The sequence below is a fragment of the Drosophila ananassae genome, chromosome 2L, assembly GCF_017639315.1.
Source record: "Drosophila ananassae strain 14024-0371.13 chromosome 2L, ASM1763931v2, whole genome shotgun sequence".
In the NCBI taxonomy this organism is placed as follows: domain Eukaryota; kingdom Metazoa; phylum Arthropoda; class Insecta; order Diptera; family Drosophilidae; genus Drosophila; species Drosophila ananassae.
In genome coordinates, this window is record NC_057927.1 from 4,203,850 (window position 1) to 4,230,816 (window position 26,967).

Below are 26,967 nucleotides of genomic sequence, written 5' to 3' on the forward strand. Positions count from 1 at the left end.
TACGTGAGCACGTTTCCTGTTGCACATTTCCATTTAAGACGCCTTCAAATGCTTCTCCAGGGGTTGTTGATATTTTGCGTAATTTTAATTAGCTACCCAACGGAAATTTTATGTAACAAGGGAAAGGTATACGAAGAAGGACTAAAATTTGATATAGAATTGTAAGGATACTTTCTAGTTGATCAACTCATTTACAAAATCATGAGTTTTAAAGAGTGCTTAATTCATCATTCAAATATGTGATCAAAAGAAAATTATGAAATAAAATATTCTAACCTTGACGGGTCGATCATGCCCTCCATTCGCCAGGGTAGCAATAAGCCATCCATAATACATGCCGGATTAGGCTCCTTCCGTTTCGACTTTGGTCCTTGATGTCGTTTTGCATTAATATGCAAAGCAGGAAAATTCTGTGGAAAAATCCAAACACTCCCCGCGCATATGATTGTCTATAGTTATCCATCTCATTCTGCCTGCTAGCCTCCTCTCTCTAAGGCCTCTTACCCCACAGAGCTCTTTGCCACTGCCACGTAAATACGTGATTTTTGTGATTCCATTTGTTTGCACTTGCCCCCAGACAATCGGGGCAACATAAAACATATACGGCTGTGGCAGATCGTGATCGGGTCTGGGGTTGGGGGCCTCGGGGAAGCGGATGTTGTTATGCGAAGGTGTCGCCATCTAATAACGAATGCCACATGCAACACATTGACGTGTTGACTTAATGAAGCAAGCGAGCGCGCGTGTTTATCAGAAATTAAATGTCAATTGTTGAAAACTAATTTCCACGCATGTACTTTGAGCGGAGCAGCCCCTAGGCCACCCACCGACTACCCCCTAGACCGCCTGGAAATTAAATGGCGCGTGCCGTGCTGAGTAAACAGCGGCAAACGCCCGCTGGGGCGTCTGGGTAATAAATCAATGCCACGAAGTGAGCCGCTGACAGGACGACGTATGCTCGAGACTCCTTAATCTCCTCCCAGGTGTCCTTGCACTGTTCTAAAACTGCAACCGTTGGGCGGTCGTCTTGCAAATGAGGCACTCAAGGACATGGCACTGGACACGGAGTTCTGTCACTTTGATTTACGTGATTTCTCTGTTCCTGTCCCGCCAGTACCCTGGCGAATAAACGAAGCCAAAATAAAGAGCCGTGCCAAACTTTTCCGACTTTGGCGATTTGCATTTCAATGGCTTTCTAATTTATTGCTTTTAATTGCCGGGGTTGCCAAAGGACCTCTTACTTAAAGATCCTGCTTGGCACTTTAAACGCCACCAGAATGAATGTATCGGTTGGCAGCATTTTTTTTCCGGCTTCCCCAAAAAGGAATCTCTATTGGAGCTGGGGGAGAAAAGCCTTCTCGCAGCTTGAAAGGCATTTCTCATATTAAAAATGTATCAAATATTTCTGTGCAGCATCTCTTTGGCCAACGAGCCTCGCAGCCTGGCAGCCTGCACCGAAAAATAACTCATACGCATACGCAATTTTCAATATTGCCAAGCAGGGATTGCACCCGTCCTGTGGGACACATGGGAGTAGTGAAATCAGTAAGAGGAGGGAAAGGGGGTAGCTGATAGGGAGACGAGACAAGAATGTTGGCTTCTACATGCATTTTCATTTTTTCTGACACAGAGACTTCAAAGAGCTGGAGCAAAGTATGTGGCATAAATGGTCGTGCAACCGATTGAAAAATCCTTGCTGTGGCAACGCGCATTTACAATTAACAGATATAGCGATTTATCAATAGATTTTAATATTTATCATTAAGTACAATAAAATTCTTTATAGGTATTTCAGCATCCCATGTTTTTAAACCGACTAATTCAACACTTGCATTTTGTATCTTCTCCCTTACAGAATTGCCCATGGCTCCAAATATGTGGAACGTGGCTCAGAGTCCCGATTGGTCATGGACAACGTCACCTACGAGTACCAGGGAGACTACGAGTGCCGAGCCACCAGCTACATCAACGGCCAGGAGCGGGTGGCCATATCCGATCCGGTGTCGCTGCAAGTTGTGGGTAAGTCCATAACATATCTGTGGAGCTTGTGTGGTGTGGCCATAAAAACCGCAACGCCACAAAATATGACGACAACGGCAAGTTACAAAACATGCAAACAACCAGGATGATGCTGCACGAACTCCCAATTCCCTCCTATCTGACGGAGTACCTCCGAGACAGGATTGGCTATCAACCCGGTGGAGAGAGTATTTGGGGTTAAAGAACGGACTATGTTTGCGGTCATAAATCTCCATGTACCCCCTTCGTTAGTTTTTCTTTTTGTGTATTTTTTCGATGTCAATTTTTGCCCAGACTGGAATGGAGAACAATGTCATGGAGATGACCAGCATAGCCACAGAGAAGGTGACAACGCAACCGGAAAAAAACAAACGTATTCCACCTCGGGCTACTCATTTAAGTCCGCCCCTCGTGCTGCTCCCGTGCAACTAATGCACACTTAAAACAACTAACAAAACTCCATTAAAAGCTGCAACCGGAAAGCGCCTGCAAAACATTTTAAGCGCTTGCGTTGCCACCTCCTAGTTTCTCCAGTTTCCCGCTTTTCCGCTGTCCCTGCCACACAATTTCGTGGTGGCCGGCAACTTGCAACTGGGCAACGGACTAAACCAAAACGTAACACAAAATCAAAATGAACTTATGACCGCAGCGCCAGCGAAAAAAAGAGGAACATCTACTGCCGCGAGCGAAAAACTGGACAACGAACTAAAAAAAAAAGTATAAAGAAAGAACTCTAAAAAAAAGGAGAAGCAAGAAATATTTAAATTTAGTGCTGAATACCACAGCACGTACATAATTTATGACCAGCCAAGGACACGAGCAATTTAGCAGAGTCGGCGACAAAAAAATGCACAAAAATAAAAGCACACGAACAATATATATTATGTATAAAAAAAACTTTCCTATTTATACATATATGTGCACTCTCCGGGTATATGTGATTGTGTGCCAAGCACTAAAAAACCCACTAACCATCGCAGCGTGCGAAAATGCCGGCAAAAAATTAAATAAGCCAGAGGATCTCATTATTTGACGAATATATCTCAACTTTATTTATGCCTTGGCAAGATGACATAATGAAAAAACATGGCCTTTAGCGTTTATTTGTCAAATTTAAATATGCGACCATGTTGCGATAATTTTTTTTTTATGATTTGTTTATTTAAATGGACACCTTGGTCTGCTGGCTATTTTGCACCTTAAAAAAGTGAAAAATAATATACCAAGTTGCATTTAATATTTATGGAAATATTAAATGCTTGCGTAGATTCAGAAAATGCAAAAATGGGAATTCAACTTTCACAAATGACTCCTTGGAAAGAATGGAATCCGTAAACCAATTAAAACGTAAAAGGATGGAACACTGAACCCCTTAACCGTCTAATAAAATTATCTCCGGCTGTGCAGCTCGTCGATTGCGTTGTGCCGCACCGCCACACCACCATCAGCCCCTCCAACTCAATTAAAATGTCATCTGACCGAACTAAACTCGGCTCCTCCGTGCATTTTTCACCTTATTTCCGCTGTCTTTGCAGGTGCCCCTCAGGTGCTGCGCCTGCACCCCTCTCCGCAAACCATCACCGTCAAGAGGGGAGAGGCCGCCGTCCTCAACATGGTCGTCTGTGCGGATCCACGGCCCCTCCGCGTCGCCTGGGAGTGGGGCTCTTTGCGTCTGGAGGCCGGCTCGGGCATCGGTGCGTATACTTATTTGATTTGATAGACAGTTACCGTTCGGGGTTAAGCATCCGCTCTGTTGACCGACGACTGTCGACCGGCGTAACGGTTAATGCAATTAGGTCCAGAACCTTAGTTTTGCCTATTCGGAATTCAATTAGCGCGGCTTTGCAGGCTCGAGGGCTCATTAGATTACCCGCTTCGAAAAATGTTTGGTGTACTCGCTATTCAGGAGTTCCGCAAATCAAGACAAATTACATGACCGAACGGAGTCGAAATTGGAGTCGGAGATTGGAGAAGCTGCCAGTGTCATGTCCGTGTTTCATGGGGTTTCTACCCATTTGGGTGGGATGGGGAGAAATGGGGTAGCCGCGAGCAGACTTCCCACGCCTGTCAGCCGCCGGTAATCCGAGCTGCAACAGACAACCAACACATACCACTGCCCGTATTCCAGTAGAAAGTCTTTTTGGATGTGCATCCGCCGGCAGCTGCAACTGCATCACGGCTCACTCCTCCTCGCTATCACGAACTTTGAACTTGAACTACAGTGTTGCCTTTCATTGGTTTCAGAAATCTTACTTTTCTTTTACTTAGCTCGCAATACAAATAATATATTTTTAAGGAATATGTTGTCAGACTTATACGATGTTGCCTAAGGATTTAATACAAAATTTAAAAAAATAATTACTAGTATAGTATGGTGTTTAGAAACAGAGTTTCAACTCCAATATAAGGCAACCGTTTTGGCACCACTGGTGCGTGGATTGCACTAGTCCGCATTATTCTTCATTTTCAGCTTGTCTGCCCGTGTCCATCCTTGGATGCCCTTCGTGCGTGTAATCCAGCGTGTTCTCCTGCCACTGACACAAATCAAGCGATTCACATTGCGAGCCATCCGTTGGCTCTCACTCCTTGGCATTTCGTATCCACTACAGTGTTCCCCTGCTAGTTAGCCCATCGAGTCGAATGATTAATGTCGGACGCCGACAAATTGTGTGCAATTCTAGTGCAATTACTTAGCCAGCCGCATAAGCCGTTCGCAGAGTAAGAACAATCCGTTTGCTTCCTTCCCCACAGATCGCTTCCGGGCCGACGACATGCAGCCGGACAGCCGCGAGGACTGCTACCAGTCCACCCTGAATATCCTCCACACGAACGAGCACGACTCGAGGCTCTACTACCTAGAGGTGGAGAACGAGCGGGGCACCGATCGCCACGCCATTCACCTGATTGTGGAGGGTACGTTTGCAGGTGCATAGACTTTTTATTTATTTTATTCACCCCATCAGTCATTCATAGCACCTGAACCACATCACTTGAAAGTTGCTCTTTAAATATTTAATATTTACTGAAATTTAATATTTACTGCTCTTGTGTTCACTCAGAAACCATTTCCGTTTCATTACCTTTTATTGGATTAATTTTAAGAGAAAATGTATTTATTGAAGTATTTAATTTCAAAGGTAGATCAGTCTCAGTCGTTAGTCTTTTGAAATTTATATCTTAATTTTAACTAAAAGTATAGCTCACATAGTGTTTCTGAGTGTATGCAACCTCATTAAATGTTTTCATATCCATTACATCAATTTCCATCGATTTTAATTAAAAACATTCACATTTACAATACTCAAATATGCCGTAACTCATACGTATAAAAACGAAAATTCCATTTAATGTTTGCAAATTCAACACGATGCCACCACAACGACAATAACTTCAACCACATCGAATGTGAAATCATCCGCCCAAATCTGCCGGACGGACAGAACCTTACGAGATGAGCTATTTAATGGGCGTGGCCGGGGGCTGCATGGCGGCCATTCTACTGCTGGTATGCCTCTGCATTTATGCCATCAAGAGCAAGAGATGCTGCTTCAAGGGTAAGTTTTGTGGTTAAACGGGAGGAGTGGTGGGGACGAATTCCGGGACGAGTCAGAAGCTGAACAATCATCGGGCCTGTATTAATTGCACCGCCTGGCTGTCAAGGCCGCGACAATTAAAACTTCTCTCTTCATTACGACGCCTGTTTTATCCCTCCCTTGGCACTCTACACCCTCCCCCTGACCGCTGTCACACTAATTGCAAAAACACAAAAACTTGCCAGAACACAAAGAAGTGAAATGCGAGACGGCAGCTGGGGAAATGGCGGAAAAAATGGCTGCCAGGATGGATGCGTCTCCTACTTTTCTTTGTGTGTGTGTGAGAGTGTTTGTATTCGCCTTTTTATTTTACTTTTCTAGTAGAAACTTGAAACTCAAATAAATCTCATAAAATATTCATTAGCGTCCAACGCCTGCGGTCAGTCTCCGCTTCCTTGTTCTCCTTTGCCTCCCATAACAAAAGGGTTAAGGGTTTCGAGCTGCCTTTTTGTTTGCAGCCCCAACATTTTTAGCTCTTCCACCGCATCCACCGCTTCTGCCAGCGATGTCTGCGAAAAGAAACTTTAAGCTCGGGCACTGCCTAATTAGAAATCAAAACGCAGACAAAACTTTTTACAATTGTAAAACAATTTGCACAGGGAGTCGCGAGCGGAGGGCAAGGACTGGAAGACTGGAGGAACTTTGCCATTGCCCAAGGACATTCGAGGTGCTCCGGCACACAACCTTCTTGTCTGGATCTGTATACACTTCGAGAGCTGAGCCCCTGCACCTAATCGCAATTTTTCAGTTGTCAATCAAGCTGTCAATTTGACTGGCTGTCTGACTGGTGCAGCTGCCTTCCAGTTGTCAAATGCCGCTTGACAGATCTCTCAAGTGCGACCTGATACTCCCAGATACTATATGCGACTAGATGGATTGTTGGGGATGCCGAGACCACCCCAACGAGATCCATCAAAATTTGCAAACGCCTCTGCGGGAATTTGCACGTTCCTGGCAATCAATAAGTCGCCGGCTCATTTATCACAATGTTGGGGTAAAATTTAACAAATATCTGTCTGTCTATCTGTCCGATTGTAAATTGCCAGCGGTATTTTCACAGCTAATTTCTACTATTTTGCAACCAGACACTGACAACCAACCACACCCTTCACACAACACCCTACCTATAATGGACGGAATTTATATTCCTGAATATTGCGAGTTCTAATATGAAATTTTCTCCCCTTTTCTTTCACGCTCCTCACCGGGTGCAGGTTCCACGGGCTATAAATCATCGGATAAAGACAGGTAAGTTGAAGCGTAATACGTACACACCCCTTTCGGCCCGTTCTCGCCGAAACACACACGCTCGCACACCCGTTGGCTCGCTTTTCCACTAGAGCCATAGATAAATGACCGTTTTGATATATTTTTATGCAGCGACTCCAACAGCCAACAGGTGGCGCTGGCGTGCCAATTTATGCGCCCCTACTGGCCGCATCCGGCAGCTCAGTAACCCATGCAGGGCACTGGAACAATGAAAAATGCTTTTCCCAACCGTGTGTGTGTGCGTCTGTGCTTGGAACATAAAATATTATACATTTTTCATATATTCAATATATGCAGTGGGTGGCAGAGTGCGAGTGGGTTTGCCTTTTTGGCAGCCAACTTTTTGTTTGGTCAAGAAAGCCAGCAGTAATACTCTAACATCAGGTAGAAAGTCTTTGGGGCTTTTGACCTATTTTTTCCTATTTTAATATACTTTGAAAGTTATTGGGTTTCAAAGACATAGCTCCTATAAATATTTTACTTTAGTAGACCACACATTTCTGTTTTGATTGTCAGTTTAAAATTCCTAAAGTCTCACATTCTATTTTACAAAACCCTTTCAATATTTAGAGTATTGAAATATTTCTTTGTTTCCGAATAATAACAAAACGGAAGAGAGTGGGTCAACCCATCGCTCATGGAAATACGGCCCCGGTAACATGAGTTATGAGTGGTTGTTTGGCCATTCGCCCCTCGTGGCCTCCCACAGTGGGTCTTGTTTAGGAGTTTTAAATTACTAGTATTTCATCTACGTAACTATAGACCCGCCGTACCACATGGATCAATATGGAAAGGAGACCGGAAATGTATTTTGAATTTCCGTTCCAGCCAAGTCCATTGGCCATCGACTATCGACCACATTTAGCCAAAAATTCGTTTTGTATGCCACCGATGTCGGTTGGCTCATTTAGGCCGAGTTTCTGCTCCAATCTCGGATAGGAAAGCATTGAGAGGAGGGCAGGGGGTATCTCATTTCCTAAACCCCAAGTAAACAATTGCCGGCGGCAAAACTAAATAGATATTCAGATATGCGTGAGGGATACAATTTGGCAATCAGTGATAGCAAGCCCACCCAACCACTTAGCCGCCACCCACACAATTGTCACTTGGGCAAACAATTTTCGATAACGATTTCGTCTGCTCTGTCTCTTTATTTCTCCCGTTCCCCGTTTCGCCCGCAGCGAGAAAGCTGATTTGAAATCCCGCTCGGATAGCACGAGTGGCCCTCAAGGAGATTCGATTTACACCACGCCCGCCGGCTTCCATCATCACCAGCAGCAGCAGCAGCAACAGCAACAACAGGCACAACAGCAACAGCAGGCGGCTGCTGCGGCGGCGGCAGCCCTCCACGCCGCGTCCCAGCATCCGCAGCAGCAGTATCCGGGCCACGGATCGCCGGAGGCAATGAAGGTACGCATGGCTGCAATGATATTACAACCGCCCACTAGAGTCTAGCAGGCAATTGATAGTGATACCAACGAACAGCAAACGCAACACAAACACGAACATGAACAACAGAACACACAGAACGAACAGGACGAACATGACGAGCAACAACTACTGGATGACAGTAATGTCATCCTGAACAACAACAACAAAAGTTCCACAACCACAACGGCACTGACCAATAGCGATAGCCAGACTAATCCCTTAGAGGTAGCCAAAAGTAGCAGCAGCAGCAACAACAGTGAGGGCAGCAGTTCGTTGAGTAGCAGGAAAGACTTGGAGAACAATATGAATAGGGAGATAAAGCCCCAGGCGGCAGCCAAGCTGCTCCATCTGAACGTTACCAGCGGGGGTGACCCAGTGGTCGGGGAAGCGGCGGGACCTCTGACCCCTGAGGAGACGCAGGTCTTGCTCCAGAAGCTGAGCATTAATAATCCGTTCTACCGCTTCCGCAAGCAGAGCAACTCCCTCAAAGAGCTCCACCGCCAGCGTAGGCCGGCACCCCACCGGTCCCGCTCCCGCTCCGAGACGGATTTGGGCCAGGTGGCGGGGCGTCTTCAGGCCATGCCGCACCCGAACCAACACAGTGAAGCCAAAGTTGTAGTTGTACTAGAGAGTAAGCAGCAGGAAGGAGTAGCCATAAGTAGGCCTAGGAGTAGCGTTAGCCTTAAGACTAGATCCGTAAGCAGTCTCACGCCCTCCGCTAATCAGGCGGGGGCTATGGTAGCATCCGCTGACAGCTCCACGGTGATCACGAACCCCTTCTCCATCTTCCACGACGACGAGATCCTCACCCTGAGCGTAAACACCCGACTACGTTGTGCGGCCAATGCGCGCAGTGGTCGCCCCCAGCGCCAAGGCACCGGTCGGGGTCTCCGCCGGCTTTTTGAGTCCTCAAGGCAGCCGAATCCCGCGCCGGAGCACCACTACCTGCACGGAGTACCAGTGCGTCGCTTTGAAAGACAGGACTTTGTCAGCGAATCGGAGGACTTGGCCGGTAGGAGAGTCCCTTCAGGAAGCGGCAAGCCCAAGAGGTCGAAGGCCATTTTCAAGCAGCTGTCATTGCGCAAGCTGCATCACCGGGCCGCCGAGGAACCGCCCTCGCTGCCCAAGCTCAAGCTGAGCTACCCCAACAGGACGCAAAGTATCCAAAGCATGCGCACTTCGGGCGGCGGGGCCTACGACATTCAGCACACGGCCTACCACCCACGACTAAACCACCATACCAGCACTTCTCCAGTAACCAAAGCGAATTACTTCGAACGCCTGCAGGCCAAGACGCGACAGGGAATCCAAAAGATTCGTGACAAATGTCGGAATTTCAAGGCAGGCCATGGCGATGGTGGATCGATAGGTGGTTCGGAATTCAGCGGCTTCCACACGCTGGCCAAGGACGAGAGCTTCCGCTTTATCAGCGACCGGGCGCATATCTCCAGCTACGAGTCGCGCTGCAAGCAGGCCACCATCTACAAGAGCTACAAGTCGGAGATCGACCTCAGCAAGAACCTGCACTACCTAGACGCATATCTAGAGCAGAACTTCGACCACCAGTTGAGCACCACGAAGCAGACGGCCCACTCAGTGGGCAGGGTAAGTGGCGCCCAAAGAAGAGCCCTGGCTAAACAGGCCAATCCAGATACGGACACGGATCTGGCGCCGGAGAAGGAGACCGCATCGCCCAGACGATTGCGCCACAAGAGAAGTCAATCCCAGGCGGCCAATTATGGGGTCAATTACGAGAACCTCGGCACACTGCCCATTGCGTCCAAGTCGAAGGTCAGGAGCTCAGCCTTAAACTCGGACTCGATGAGCAGTTCCGACTACGCCTCTGTGTTCAGTGGACCCACTACCACCACTACCACTGCTACTGCCAGAAAGGAAAAGGAGGAGGATCTCCGCTACGAGCACCCGGACAAAATGTGCGAATACTACTTTGACAACTTAACGAGCTATGCCTTGGCTTTGGAGGAGAGCGAGGACCTGCTGCTGGCGGAAAGCGCCAAATCAGCTACGTACTTTTACGATGACGATGATGAGGACGAGGCGGCCGAGGTGGATGAGGTGAGGGGCAGGACTGTAGAGGACGGAGGAAAGCCCGATTACTTGGCCCGCGACGTACGCATCCGAGTCAGCGTAAACGAGTGCGAGGATGCTGATTGGCATCAGCCAAATAGTGCGGCATCCTATAATGAGAATCTGGCCGAGAGCACTTTCTACCAATCCCTCAATCAGCACTTGCTACACCAGCAGGCTGAGGACTCGCTGGAGGACCAGAGTCTCCTGGCAGGCGGTGGTGGCTTAAGCGGTGGGGAAAGCTACCTGGACCACTTTCAGCGGGAGCGAGGAAGTCGCAGGGAATACCAACGTTCCACCTCCTCCCTCTACCAAAGGGGAGAGTTCTACGGCTTTGGCAGGTCCGGGGAAGGAGAGGAGCCGGAGGAGGGTGCATACCCGTCACGCCAGCGGAGGGCGGACCTAATGGAGGCTCACTATGCTCGCAGCTATCATGCGGGGGGCCGGGAAAGGACTCGAGAAAGGACAGCAAGGGGTGTCAAAACCCCCTCTCGCTATGGAAATGGCCTGGAAATGGAGCAGCAGCAGACACCGACGACTGCGTCAAGAGCATCCGGAGCAACAGCAACCACAATCCAGCTACCAGCTGCAACAGGCAGTGTCATCAATTTGGCTCTGCCAGGGCAGAGCACGGATGCCCTTTATGCCACCAGCTCCAAGCAGCAGATATCGATGCCGCTACCGCCCACCGCAGCAACAGTACAGCCGGGATTAGGAGCTGAAACAGCAGCAGCGGTAGCAGCCGCAACAGCAGCAGTAGCGGTTCCTGGCAGTAGCGGCAGCAGTTCAGCCGGAAATGCAAACAATCGCTACATGCTGGAGAATTTGCGCAAATACTATGCAAATCAGCAGCAGCATCCGCCTGCGCATTCCGTCAACTCCTCTTCGTTGTCGAATTCCTCCTCATCAAACTCGTCAATGTCGCAGCACCAGCAGCAGCAGCAACAGCACCAACTAAAGCTCAATATGCAACTGCAACCCACCGGCGCCAAGCAGCAGCACCATCATTTGGGGAGCAATCGGCGCAACTCCAGTACTTCGAATGCCTCCTCCACCGCGGACAACTTTGACACCTTCATCGCGTTGCGAAATTCAACAGCAAATACCAGCACAGATTACATGGCCAAGCAGCAGCATCAGCTCCGTCGTGGCCAGCAGCAGCAGCAGCAACAGCAGCAGCAACCCGTACCGCTCACCTCCGCTCTCAACTATTACGGCCACGGCGCGGTCACGCCCGTTGCCAGTGCCACACCCACACTGACGCCCGCCCTCGCTTACAATGGCAAATTAACGGCCACCGCAATGTTGTCGCAAGTAAATTTGAGCAGAGCAGCAGCCTCGACCAGCGGAACGACGGCAGCCCACCAGCAACATGCGAGGTCCTCGTCCAAGGGAGGGGAGGGGTTCATCCTGGAGTACGAGTGTTAGCGGCCAATCGATAGGGGGGGATACACTCTCACAGGATACACAGATATAGCGACGGAGGAAGGAATGAAGCACGGGCGGGGAGTCATCGAATTGCAAGTTGTTTCTTTCTCGTTCGTTTTTTGTTTGCCTTGCCAAAAATTACAATTACAAATTGGCACATTTGCTTCTACGCTGATTAGAACTCGTGTGTACAGCTACAGATACAAACTTATAGATACCGAACAACTACCGTTCGATGTGTAATATACGTGGAGGGGAAACAGGCGCAGAGGGCCGAGAAGCCAATTATTCGTATCATATCAGATAACAATATATCAGACAACAAAAAATTAAGGATTATATAAAGGGGAGAAAGTGAAATCGTTTGCATAGACCGATGCTTATCCAGTTGATTATGTTAGGAGGATAAATTAACGTAAACTACGACAATAATGCAACAATTCAATTAAAACCGACAAAGATTTAATGATTGCGGTGAAGAAAGACATACGATTCGTGTTTAGCATAGAGCATAGCCTAAATTTATTAGTCACAATCTTAGCGAGGCAGCATAAATCAAATTTATAGTTAAATCAATACACGCATCCATGTTACGCGTTCTCCTCTCTAGTGTATGTGTATGTATGTATGTATTTATATCCGTAAAGTGTACAATACTATTGTGCGTAAGTCACCCATATCCTTCGGGAATAACAGCGTTTTTCAAACTCAACTTCAATTAGCCGCCCCCACAATCGATGTTATGTTTCTCATTTTGTAAACCAACTTGAGCAAAGTTACTACAAGTACCATAAAGTACATAACTACAACTACATACCTTTATCAAGTATCTACATATTATATTCGTATTTATATAAAGTTCAGCGAAAGAAAACTGAACTCCTGACGGAGTTTGTTGAATTCTATAAAGGAAAATCAAGAGCACTAAGAGCTTCCACTCGATAAAACGAAACGAATCGAAACGAAATGAAAAATTCACTTGCTCGAGAACGTGTAATTATGTTAAACAAAATTGATTTGCAGAGGAAACTTTGGAAATTTTCCGATTGTAAATACAACTACAACTCTTAGCCGACTGAAGTTTTTTTGAAGCCGGAGCAGGCCAGGCGAGTGCCATCAGCGATCGACTTTAATGAGCCTACAGTGCGTATGCGCAATATTTTCTCATTACACATCCGTCCCTCCGTTCGTTGGTATTTTTGTGTTTCGCAACCACATAAATATTTTCACAGTGGCCAAAAAAAAAATACACACACACACTCGCACACTCTGGGGAGTAACAAACATGCTGAATGCTTTGCGGAAAGCGAAATACACTCGCATGAAAATTGCAAAAAGCTGAGAGACGGCGGGATACTGGGCTACGAAAAAAAGAATCCAACTCTCCGTTTGTGCAATGTATTTCATTTCCATGCCACAACGCCGTCTGGGGGCCTCCATGCAATTATCTGTGTGCGCGCAATTTATCTCATTTGCGGTTGAGTTATTTCCGACTGCAGCAAATAATACTGCCAGCGACCAGGCATCGTACAGATCGTGTTGCCTCACTTTTTGTTGGGTTCCTCTTTATACCCGATCCCCGATGCCAATCCGAGCCCCGAACCACCCTTTGCCGCAACACACTTTTCCGCTTAATTTACTGGCAGGCAGCAGCTGCCTTCACTGAATTCGCAGCACTGTCAGTTGACAACAGCAATTGCTGCATAATGCATGCCCAGGACTCTGTGCAAGTTCTCGTCCTGTCAACGTTCCTGTCCACTCGCCATTCTCCACGGTGTGGCCCCCGTCCTTCGCCGATTGTATATGTGGGCTTAATGCCTGGTGCCGCCTCAATGGCTGTTTGCTCGCCGGCAACAATAATAATTCATTGGCTGCTTTATGGCTCACCATCAACTTATCGGCAAAGGCAGAGTCGCCTCGCATCTGCAGCGACATGATGCAACATATAAATTAATAAAAGTCAAATTAAAATTACATACTTTGACGACAACAAGGAGATGCGATTGCAGCTCCACTGATGCGGGGATAAGATGGATGGAGAGACAGGTATCTTAACATTAATTTTGACCGCTGATATGGCCAACTCATTTGTCTTGCCCGGCCATAAATCTCTTGCCCATAGCAGGAATGTCACCATCCCCGTAGACCTCATCTAGGTGTATACAAATGTCCAATAGCTTTTGTCGTAAGTAGGTGTGAATTCAAATCAAAATATTTTGCATACGATAGCACTGCATTTAGTTTTTCTGTCTGAAGGATAAAATGGCCATTAAGGAAATAGCTTACATCGAAGTTTTATGTGAAAAATACTGTTTTACTTCAGTGATAAAGTTAGCAGATAGAGAGCTAATGTGAAATTGTAAAAACAACCACTGTTAGTTGAGCCGTATTTTTGTTAACTTACCGACTGCCAATGGACACGAACCGACAGATACGGATACAGATACACCTGCACACTCGATTTGAATATACCTGTGCCCAGGACAAGAACTGCCGCCAAGCGTGCATTTGTACAACTTAAATTTTTTCCACTTTTCTATATACTTATTTCTATATACTTTTACACATATATACCTATAATGCCTAAGTCCTATGTTCGTGTGTTTACGTTTGTTTACGTTTAAGTAATGCAAGATGAAGGAAAACCAAAAATGACAAAAAATCAGAGGCCAATGGCCGAATTTATTTAAGTACGATATATATATATATATAGCATTTTCTACATTACACACACGTAAATAAATATATATAGTTATATATATATTATTTATATATATAAATATATATGGTACCTATTGATACATACAGCGTATGTATGTGTAGGTGATCTTGAACGCATTCATTATGTTTTACGTTAACATGCTAATGCTCATTTAGTTTACATTATGTATATGTATGTATAACTTATGTTAATGATGTTACTACTACTACTACAAAATACTACTACTACCGACATTTATTCGATTCGATTAGTTTTCCTTTTCGATATGAGATTGAGATTCCCGAAGGTGCAACAACTAACTATATTGTAATACTCGAACAAAATCAAAAACATAAAAAGATATTACCAAAAGTACTCTATTTCACACCAAGCGGAATGTTTTTACCTTGCCCGCCCCTCAATGAACCATGTAAAGCATTAAATCAAAGCAAATAATCCAGTAATCAGTAATCCAGTAATGCTGTAATGCTGTAATCCAGTAAACAACTGTCTGTGCTCGATGCATTTTGTGCAACTCAAAACAATTCCAGTTACGTTCCCCAAAAACGTTTTATATTAATTCCAATTTTTTGGTTTGGCTTTTCTATTTCTGTTATCCTTTTGCCCTTACGTTAGTATTTTTACATTCTTATATGTATGTATGTATGTATGTGTACTTGAGTTACCATTTCCGTTTCCGTCCAGAAAACACTTTTGTATGTGACAGTCTTTAGCAAAAACATAAGCATCAACACAAATACAACCACAATCAAAAGCAAAAACAAGAAACATGCGAGCCAGCAATGCGAATTCCATAATCAAGTTTTTATTGCCTGCTTTTGGGCGCGCGCGTGTCGAAAATATTTACACTTTCGTTTTGTCCAACATGCAACGTTAGCTTGTCGTGTGTTTGTCTGCTTGTTTGTTTGATTAACAACCTGCAACATGTTTTGGCCTTATCTTTTCGTTTAACCCTCTTCCCACCGACCGGCCATCCTTATCCTCATTTTTGTTTTTTCTTGTCCTTAGCTGAATCGCAGCCAAGCTGAGAATGTAACCGCAAACTGAGAATGTGAACGTCTGTAACCAGATTTTTGTGTGCTTTTCCACATATCTATCTCTTTCTGTGTTTACCTACCTTTCTCTCTCTCTCTCTCTCTCTCTCTGTCCTGCTCATCGCTCACACCTTATTCGTGTTGTTATTATTGTTATGATTTTGCCTTGCTTCCTGCCTCCCTTTTACGATTCTTGTGATTATTTTTATTGCCGCAAGTACATACATCAGATTTTACTACTTGTTTACTACTTACAATATCCTTGGATGACTGCGTGTGCGTGCACCCATACACACATGAGGTAATTTCGTTTCTTTGCATTTTGAATCCTGGCTAGTGCGGCATGTGTATGCGTGTGTGGTGTGAGTACTGTTTTCTGTGTCCTGTGTAACAATTTGATCCGAAAGTTTTCCTGCATTTTAATTAACCGCAGAGAAAAGAAAGCAGACGGATTGAAGAGCCCAGAGAAAATACCATTATATTTTGCATACTTTTACATTTGTTTGCGTTCCAAGGAAGAAACAGAAACAAAACTCATAAATAAAAGGCCCAGGCACGCACCACAAACTGTCAGTGCATAAATCACAAGCAACTTGCAACTTCTACCCGACAAATGGCCCCCAGTACCAGAAACAGATTCGGGATCAGGACCAGTACCCGGACTCGGCCAAGACCAGAACCAAGACCAGTCCGTCTTAAGTTGGCCAAAAGTTTTGGCCCATCCGTCTGCTGGCGCAGACATTTCCATGCAATTTGTTAAGCGCAGCGTAATTTTCCCGAGTCAACAAAACGTTTCCATTGCATCATTTAGCAATTTTGCGCGCCCTATGCCTTTAACTGAAAACAAACAGATCGGGAGCTGCATGCCAAGATGAAGAATGTTTCTTGCTAATCGCATAATCCAATTAGCTGTTGATCCATGTGAAATGCTTCATAACTTTCAAAAATGTCTTGTTTCCTTGGTTATGCAGTGCCAAGAGGCCGAAAAGAGATGGTCGAATCCAAATCCAAGCTTTCACCTTTGCAGGTATTTGTTGCAATCTTTTGGACTGCACACACACACACACACACCAGTACATTGCCACACCCCCACATTCCCCCCAAGCAATGGCACACGCATGCTCACCCTCACACAAGCAAAGCACTTTTTCACTCACAAGGATATGGCTTAGATACTCGGAAGAAACTAATACTTTTTAAAAATTTTCGCAAAAACCATGCAGCTATAAATTGGGCTTTAAAAACCTGAAGCCAATCAAAAAGAGATCAAGAGATATCCTTCGTAAATGAATAGCAAACAGTTCTTGAAGATCAATATTGTGTCGAATGTATCTGTTCACATTTCACGCTCCGCCAGTTTGAACAATTTTTCTGCGGCAATTATGGTAGTTAATTACAAGCAATTAAGGACCGAGTCGAGCTTTCGAATCCATTGGGCCATCCACTCCCACACTCGATTTGCTGAATAATTCGCATCAGAGCGCAAACAAATCAAAAAGCAGTGCAAATAATAACAATAATAACACCATCGCCACAACAGCAATCATCATAATGCGCAATTATAATAATTTCATTCCGCTGTCAGTCACAAAATTGGTTTGCATTCATGTCCGAGCCATAAATAAATTCGTGTATTGTCGAACGACATTCTCTTTAAATAGTATTCGCACAGAAATTAATTAAAGTCCGAATGAAAAAAAGGATAAAAAAAACGTTTTATTTAATTAACAAAATTAAAAAAAAGAAAAGGAGTGCAGAAATCGGAAAAAGAGCAACATGCACTTTGTGCATATTAAAATTGTTCAATATTTTCACGGAACGTTATTCGATTTGGACACCGATTTTTTCCTCGGACTACAGTTTCATTCAAAATCACGTTCAATATTTGTTTGCGTGCAAAGCAAAGGGTAAAGTTGTGTCAAAGAATATTTAATTTAATTTGTTTGTCCACCTCATTTGTGTATGGTATGATAAGCCCCCCATAAGTGTGTGTAACCAATTTTCGGTTTAGTGGTTCTGAGCTTGATTATTTGTTTTGATTTGTATGTTAAATGTCCAATTTGTACTGCCACACCTTTTGTACTTTTGTATTTTGAATTTTGTGTGTTATTTTTATACCAAATTAATATTTAAGCAAGCCTACATTTATCCCCTTACATTTAGTTAAAGGTAAAAATATACGAAACCGAGCGTCTGCAGACGCCAATTAGAATTCAAATACCGAGGTCGAGCCAAGATCAGAGCGAGGCCGAAGACGATACCGAAACCGAAGCTTGATCCAAGTCGAAACGATTTTAGTTGAATCTCCATTCAGAGCAATGTATAAATGTATGCACCTTGTATTAATTTATGTTTATGTATAATAAAATCATTAATCTTAATCATAATATTTATTTTAGCAAAAACGATTTATTTTCAATAAAACGAATCTGATTTTTGTAACTGTTTTGTTTTTGCGTTTATTTTTACTAACTTCTGCAAGTGCTGATGTTTTTACTCACCTTCCTCCGAGTTTTTTCTCCTGCACCAAGCTTTTATTTTTTTAGTTTTAAAAACCTTTTTCAGATGGTGTCCATAGTTTAGGTAAACCCGTTGTTACCCGTGGACTTCATTAATGCAATGGATTATTAGGAAAATAATAATTGACCCTTTATCAGGACGTAATATTAAAATTTGCATTCAAAACGTAAACAGTCGTTGAAATTAGTTTTGGGAAATTTTCCGCAATAATTACAATCTTTTAATATTGAAAATCTGCATTTCCTTGATCAATAAGTTACTAGAAGACTTTGATTACCGTCCTTGCAGACAAAATTAGTCAAACTAGCCCTTAGAGTACCCATTATTCCCCTTCGTACACCAGCAACACACACACTCGTACTAGTTTTAATCGATTTAGTTTTAAATATCCATTATATTCCCATTTTGGCTCTAGCTCTGTCTCGTGTTTGTGGCATTTTGGTTTATTTGTTCGTACTTTATTTATAGCAATCTTTATGGAATTGTTTAAGCAAGAAAACTAAAAACAGAAACCCTGCAAACAAATAAGTTATATAAATATTTATACAATAATTATTAATAATGCAGAGCAAGTAATTTATAGAAAAAAAAACGAAAAACTATTACAAAAAAAAGTGCAAGGAGGGAAAAAAGCATAAGTAACACATTATGAATGAAATTTATAACGAATAAAAACAATTTAATTGCGAATGCGTGTGTGCGTGTTAATATTAATTCATACTCGTATTCACATGTACTCAGTTCTGTGTGCCTTAATACTTTTTCAGTTGAGTTTCCCATTAATATTGCATTGGGCATTATTATTAATATTGATTTCGTTCATTGTATTCCCACTATGTCGCTGTCTGTGTGCGTGCGTTCGAATGCGCGTGTGTGTGTGTTCCATGTGCCATGTGCCATGTGCCGTGCCTTGTGCAAACATTTGGATAATTTTCTCTTTGTATGTACGGATGGATATGGAACAATAAAACATGTTTTTCGTTTTTTCAGTTCTGATTTATTCATGAGAGCTCTGCGCTCCCAGTTATCCCGCCACTGCCCCATTTTCCCGCCCAAACGTTATGAATTTTTTAAAGCTCAGTGCGCCGATTTTTTTTCCCCACCAACCTACCATCTACCACCTACGATTCTACCGCCATCCATCACAAGACACCCAATCCTCCATTTTTCTTAGTTGATTGAAAACGATATTTTTAACACATGCCATCGGCAGTTTTGATGAGTTAGTAGATCAAGAACATTATTCGATCTTGGATACCATCAGATGACCACGCCCAGCTAGACACCTAGACACTTAGACACATAGACACATAGACACATAGACACCTAGACACAGACTCAAACATACACTCTCCCACCAAAAAAAGAAAACACACACTTACCACCTTTGGCATATGCTTCAATAAGAATTTGAATATGACTTTGAATGCGAAACCTTTTTAAGTAATGTCTGTGATTTGTGTTAACCAAACTTAGTTACTAATCATTCACCAATTTCCACGTATGAGATTCTTTCAAGCGATTACGACCAACAACTGACCATCGCCGGAAGCAGGCAACCGGATTCAGCTAGACTCAATAAATATAGATAATAAAAGCAAAGCTCATTCGAGAAAGGATGCAGCGATATGAAAGTAAAATAAATAAAAATCAGAGCAACCGAAAATTTTGATTTGATACTTCCGAGAGCCCCCAACCCATTCGAAATGATTTTTGGTTTCAGTGTATTTTGATTTCGATTACGTGGACTTGGTGAGCAAACCCCACCCAGCCAAATACCCTCGTCTTGTTCCTCTCTCACTCTCTCTGTCTCTTGTGTCTCTCTCTATATATATACGCATACATGTAAATTGTTTAATTATGGATTGATTGATTGACGACTGACCTTGAATATATACATATATATATATATAAAATCCACATACATATATCTTTACGATATGTACATCTTATATTAATGAATATTTATGTAAAGGATTACATTTTACTTTCTCTTTTGATGAACTTTCCATGATGTAATAATAAGCGAATGAACTGAATTGAATTTTTACTTTGATATCTATATATCCAAGCATACACTCCGTCACAGTCACAGTAACAGTCACAGTCACACCCGCAAACACATATACATATATATATATATAATAATATGTATTTATCCTGCCGGAAGTTGCTGCCATTCGTTCCTCGTTCGTTCGCCCGTTCGCTCGCTGATTGATGATTGATGATCGTGGTTTGCCAATTAAAATACTACCTACTACCTATATTATATACTCTATGTTCCCCAAACACTACAAATTTCGATGAGCTGAGTCATGATTTGTTATGTGGTGCAAGCGAAATGCGAACGTTTTATTGGAGTTTTACTTTCGTCTCATTTCGTTTCGATACTTGTGTCCAATAATCTAATTAAACACCAACTATATATCAATAAATATTTACCTATACGATGAATTATACTACAATCTAGCCACTAGTGTACGCATCATCCAGTGCATAATGTAATTTTAACTGAATGTCTTTCTTGTGATACTCAAGGAAACTCCCCAAAGACACTGAAACTCTGAATCACATTACTTCTACACATGTCCAAGACATAATACTATACATTCCTGCGCACATACGACATTTTTTTATCTCATTTTCGAACATTCCCTGATCATGGCACACATGGCGTATACTTGATATTGACAATTTGCTTAGCTGCACCACCAACCTCTTTTTATACGTATAGCTAGCTGTATATTTCCGAATGTCTCTCTCACTATTTTGCACTGACACGGCACAGATGCCACTGAAAAACTCATAAATTAATTAAGCAAGCAATTAATAATTTCACGTTCAATTTAAGTTTGTAAATGAATTAATGTTTCCCCAGCACCAGCCACCATCATCATCGTCACTGTACCCGCTAGAGACAAGGGCAAAAAACAGCCAAAACTAGTAACACGCCTACCCAACTAACCGAGACCACGCCCCCGATCCCAATCCAACCAGCTATCCAGCTACCATCCCGCCCAAAAGCCATACATTTTTTTCAAAGCTTTTGTTGTCGTAGCCTCTAAGCCAAGCATAATTACCCGTGCATTTTAACACCCTTAGCCCTAGCCCTTAGTCCTTAGAGCTTCAGATGTGCACCACCTCGTCCCGACACCCCGAAAGTAATTTACATATGGCAACAACAACTCCGTTTTAGCTTTTTTCGTGTTGTTGCCAACTAGTTGGTGGAGAGAGAAAAAGTTTTTAATTGTAAATACACAGTTTTTTGTTTGGTTAATTGCAATTTGAAATGTTTTAGCTAGCAAAAAATATTAACGTAAATTGAGTAAAATTGAATTAAGCATTTCACCTGCAGCCACAAACAAAAATTATAATTTATATTATCTCTAAACTTCCATCTCTTTCTGTGTCTCTCTGTCTGTCTCGCTTCTGTCGCCTGTTAGTTGTTGTGCTCCGTATTATTTTACCTATATTACGTTTATTTTAATACAATTTTTTTCTGCATTGGCAAAGTTTATTTTGCTTTAATATCAGTTTCCGAACGCAAATGCACTTATTATAAATTTCCCAATTGAATTATACTTTCACCAGCCGCACCGTCTCTCTCACAGCCTCTGCACTAATATTGCACAAAAATATAAATACTAAGATAAAGCTCGTTGCACCGGCACAACTTTGATTGAATCTTTCTATGGTATTAAGCAGTTGTATGTTCATACGAAAATTCGCAGCGGAAAGCGCCTTGTGAGCTCTTAAAATTGTCTGAGCACCTTATGACAATAATAAATAAATAAAATAGCGTAAGTACTGTCGTAAGCTTCCCAACCAGTTCCCCCCACATATGGTATTCTCTTTAGCAAGCTTCTTAAAATATGGCTAAAAGTAGCTGGCCTGCATATGGGCCAGAAATGATTTATTCCACTCGACAGTTGACTCCCGTGTTGTTGCTTTCTTAAGGCCTCGTTATTTGTGTGCCTTCTTTCAACGGTGCTTTAATGGCTCATTGCATTCGCAAATACGAGTCGACAGACTCGACGACATCCTGGCAGGCAGGACGACTCAGTTTGGAAAAGAACATATAATGCCTTGGCATTAATTTTATTACATCTCTGGGTGGACTTCTCTTTCCCCTCTTGCTGTTGGTCTACTGCTGCTCGTGCGTGGGAAAATGTGTGGGGAAAATACAGAAAAAAGCAATGAATTTTTGGACCCTGAGGCGAAGTCATCAATGCACTATAATAATATCAAATTTGTTTATTGGTTTTCATTAAAAAATCATTTATTTTTATTTTTCTCTCGTATTGAACTAGTTAATTACTAGATATAGTAATGAATAAGTAACTAATTTACGCACTCACTCGAAAAATATTTAAACCATTTGAAAGAGAAAGCTATTTATCAAAGAATGTCCTTCTGCTTTAAGAGTCCATTCATTTTTCACATACAAATAGACTTCATAAAAATTATTTGAGCAGAAGATATTTAATTCATACTTTTTATTATGATTTTTTCTAAAAACATTCTAAAATGAAGATTACCATTCGGAGGAAAAAGAAGAGTATGCAACGCCGACATAAATTTGATTATTTTTATGCATCTTTGTTTCCGTCTCAGTGGTGCTGAAAGTTCGCTGCATCGGACGAGCGGCATGCAGAAGATTTTATTGTATTTCGTTTTAAGTTCAATGCACCATAAATTTCCAAAATGGATTTATGTTGCACTACCGACCCACTGCTCCCCCATTTTCCATTGCGATCCAGTTGGAGCTGCTTTATTCGATTCTATCCCACTCCATTTCTTGCAGCCATAATTTATTGCGTGTGCATTTCCGCTCCGAGTTCATCGAGCCAGTCGATCCGATTCTCGGCGTCTTAAAGTGTTTAATTTGGCCATTCGGCAAATAATGCTGTCTGAAAATCAGAAAACAATTTGAATGCTCTGAAAGTTGGCTCGGCGGCGGCGGTGGCGGCAGGAGTTTACTTTTGGGCCACAGGCCACGTGAACTGCGAGAGCTGTAAAACAACTGAGAGCCCATAAATTCCTGCAGCTGCTGCAACCACTCCTGAGTTGCTGCCACCAGCTACCCCTTTGCCAGGAAACTAATAACAAGTCCCGCAAAATGAAGAAACAATGCGCGCATAAATTACGCTCAAGGCGGTGCCCGAAATTGCATAGCAATGGCTCGGAAGCGAAAACTAAACGCAGAGACAGTGCCATAGAAAAGTGGGTAAAAAAGACAGGATTCCCGACTGTCGCTGCAAAAGCAAACTGAATTGGAGGGGGCGAAGTCCTGCAGTGGGATTAAGGAAAACAATGGCGCATCAAATTACAGCAAACAACAAACAGCGAGTCGAACTCGACTTGGCAGACAACTGCCACGCCCATCGACCGAACTTTGCATTGTCGTGGTTCGGTTTTTGTTTCAAAGTGCCACACGCCGTATACGCAATTTGCTGCTGCCATGTGTGTTGGTGTTTGTGTTTGTGTCTATTGTAATTTGTATTATTAAAAATCCTTTATGATGCCTGGCAACGTGGCAGTAGCAGCAGCCGCTCGGATTTCAGTAAACGCATTCTGTGCGCTCTAATTGCGCCATTAAAAGATGACAAACAAAAAGCCCCGGACTTCGCACTCCTGACTCGTGGCTCGGGACTTCGGTTCCAGATTCTAGCTGCTTGGAAGACTAAGGCACCGAAAACAATGGCGACAGGCGAAAGGCATTTAATATGCTTTTTATGCGCTACCATTCCCTATTCTTCAGCCTTCCATTTTCTTTTTTTTTTGTACTTTTGGTACGCGGATGTCATAAATGGCATGCTTCATGGGAAAATGGCCAAGTGTGTGTAGGTGTGAGTGTGCGCTTGCCAAAGTTTCCGCCAACAGGACCACTATAAATATAATTTATGTGTGCGTGTGTGTGTGTTTGCAGGTGCATTTTATTTTTTAATATGCCCCGGGCAAACACAGCACATGAAATTTGCATTTTATGAGCTCCTCTTTCCTTTTTTTGGGCCAGCCAAGTAAAATAGTAAATATACACACATCTAGTGACCGTAAAACTAATTCAAACACGCATAGCAAACCCCTTCTAAAGTCCTGTTTACCTTTTCAGCATCAACGCACCTGCCCGGCAGAGCTTTGCAGCTTTGTTCGCTTGAATGATTTGCAATATAGCCATTTTTGACACAGTCGTTAAGTCCCATACAGGAATTAAATAATTAACCCTGTCCGAGATGTGAAGCCTTTCTAATGGGATTAAAGGGTCCACCGACCATTTAAACTGACGTTTAAATTTATTTCTAGTTCATTGGGCAACATTAAAACTTAATGCAATAAATGTTGTGTTAAATTCACGTTACAGTTCTTCCTTTTAGGGCTTAGCCCTTTATAGATGTATGCTCTAAAAATGTATTAGCTTAATACGACTGCCTCATAACATAACTTTAGTCCCATCTTAAGGAGCTAACACCTTCTCTTCCAAAGTAAGCATAATCCAAACTAAATAATGAACTCACTTTTTCTAAAAGAAACCCCTAACAGGTCTTTCTATCCTTCAGAATCTGACTTGCCTTGTCTCAGATCCTGTGCTTGAATTTCCCTTCTCTCCCGTTTATGCGGCCTTATTGAAAAATTAAACTTGTAATAAAATTTAATGACTTGGCGGTTTTTAATAAAAATGCGCCAACGCCTTAACCAACAAAAACGAAAGGAAACGCCCGCAATTTAAGCGCAAATTTGTGTTCATAATCACAATTTCGGTACCTTTTTTTTCTCTCCGTCGGTTATGCGGTAATGACCACACAGAAATTTTGGCTTACCCTCGACCTCTAACACCGCGCCAGTGCGTGCAATAAAAAGTAACGAGGCTGTTAACATTAAGGCAAACGTTTGCCTTTCACTTTGGTCAAGAAGTCAGACGGAGGCTGAAACAAAAATAACTACAGACACAGGACCAGTACGACGGCGACGGTGGCGGCGGCGATCGCCATCGCAATGGCGGCAATGGCAATGGCGACTCATCGACGTTAAGTCGGGGCGTTAATATTTAAATTTATATTGCGGCCGGGCTCTGGTCACGGCAGTCACGGTACTGCCACTGCCACTGCCATTGGCACCGGCACCGGCACTGCCAGTCGTACGGTCTCGTTTGGCCATCAATTCTGCGTTTAATGCCTGCGCAAATATTTGCGCAATCAGCAAACAAAACAAGCGCCGGCCAACCGCCGACTGTCGACTGTTTAAGCAAAGCAATTGACCGTTGCCCAGGACAGCCAGCAGGGACCAGGACATGAGGGCCAGGTGAAGGGGCTCGATGAAAGCGACACGGCCGCAACTTGTATTTCCTGTTGACCCGTGTCCGTGTGCGAGCTGGAACTACGGAAATGCTCGCAGGTGCGGCGCCCCACCTTTTTATTTATTTTTTGTTTTATCTGACCTGGCTGCTGTCTCGTGCTGTAAATATCAGTGTTAATCATTTAATTAAACTGCTCTCGCTGCACATATTTTTCGGGCATACATTTGGGTAATTTATGGTACGCTTTGGGTTTCGACAATTACTACCTCAATATGCTATCTTTAATGGGCCATTACTGCATATTTACAACGAGGCGTATGCGCAATAATTTTCCATGTTTTTTGCACCATCAAAATCCCTAGTTGCATTCAAAAACAAAGACAGTGGCGGTGACAATTAAATGACAGCAATATCTTTCTTTAAAGGTTCATTACGGCATTCTGTGAACATGGCGTATACGCAATATTATTTTCTTGGCGGCGAAATAAAGCGTTGCATACTTTTTTGGGCGTCATTTATGCACTATAACAATTCCGTATTTTTTTTTATTTAAATCTGAAATAAGAAAGTGAATACCCGTCGTCCTTCCCCGCGCGAAAATGCCAGAAGAAAGAAAAGAAAACCGTAAACATTCTTGCACTCTTGCAGCGCCAGAGCCCTAAAAAGTTTTCGGTAAACGCATTTCAAACACTCGCCGAGATAGTTATTACAATTGTACACAAAGCAGCAACAACAGAGGCATGCGTGAGGATACTTGCGGGGGCGAGGCCTGTGGAAATGGCGGATCCTATGGAAAGCGGCAGCTGCGGGAAAAACTTGTAGCATTTTTCTAAAATGAAATGCAAAACGAGCAGAGCCATCTTCCACTTCTTTTTCTTATTCGACATCAGCAAAGTAATATTTACAAAAGAATATTTTTGTACATTTTTTTACGTTGCCTGTGCTTTGTAGTGCTGTAGTTGTATGGCAGATAGAAGCCATTTTGAAGTGCAGTTAGCTTTGATCAGTGTGTGAGTGGAGGAGCTGCACTGAAAAGAAAATGTGGGGATTATTTACAGTATTTATTTTTACAATGTATTTTGATACAAATTGTTATCTTCCCACTAAGTTAGTATAATTGGAACATGGAACATAATCTCCCTTTAAGGCTATATTTTTTTCTGTGTCCTTTTGGCTTAGAAAATTTGAGAGATATAAGGACATGGGGGAGAAAGGAAGAACGGTGATTTGGGTGGCGGATGTAGCGAGCTTAGCGGAAACGTGGCTGCAACTGTCGTCGGCGTTGTCGCTGCCCCTGCTCACTCTATATCTCTATCTCTATCGCCCAGCTATGGCCCCGTCCCACTCTAACTGAACTTAACATCCGCCGGACAATTGATGAACGCCTTTGTTGTTGTATGCAGAGTGGATTCCAGTTCAACTCCAGTGCCTGTCCTCGTCCAAGTTTCGAGCAAGTTCAGTTACCATTTGCCGTGTGGAAAACTTTGTGCAGTTGACAGGCTGGGCCAGGGGAAACGGTTGGGGGTGTGGGTGGTGGGGAATCGCGATGGAGTGAAGGGGGCTCAGCCA

The 26,967-nt window shown here is 43.2% G+C and overlaps 1 protein-coding gene across 7 annotated transcripts in view; it reads left to right on the forward strand.

Moving 5' to 3' along the window:
• Positions 1–26,967, forward strand: part of LOC6500508 (hemicentin-2) — a 102,983-nt gene that overhangs the window by 70,627 nt on the left and 5,389 nt on the right. For 4 of the 7 annotated variants that reach the window (XM_032449841.2, XM_032449842.1, XM_044714036.1 and 1 more), the window contains 6 exons: positions 1,856–2,019; positions 3,555–3,713; positions 4,771–4,944; positions 5,460–5,573; positions 6,827–6,860; positions 8,063–8,291. In XM_032449841.2, coding sequence (XP_032305732.1) covers positions 1,856–2,019; positions 3,555–3,713; positions 4,771–4,944; positions 5,460–5,573; positions 6,827–6,860; positions 8,063–8,291 — 874 coding nt within the window. Of the gene's footprint in view, positions 1–1,855; positions 2,020–3,554; positions 3,714–4,770; positions 4,945–5,459; positions 5,574–6,826; positions 6,861–8,062; positions 8,292–16,807; positions 17,966–26,967 lie in introns of those variants that run through there. The other 3 variants (XM_014911104.3, XM_032449844.2, XM_032449843.1) reach the window with 3 other exon arrangements.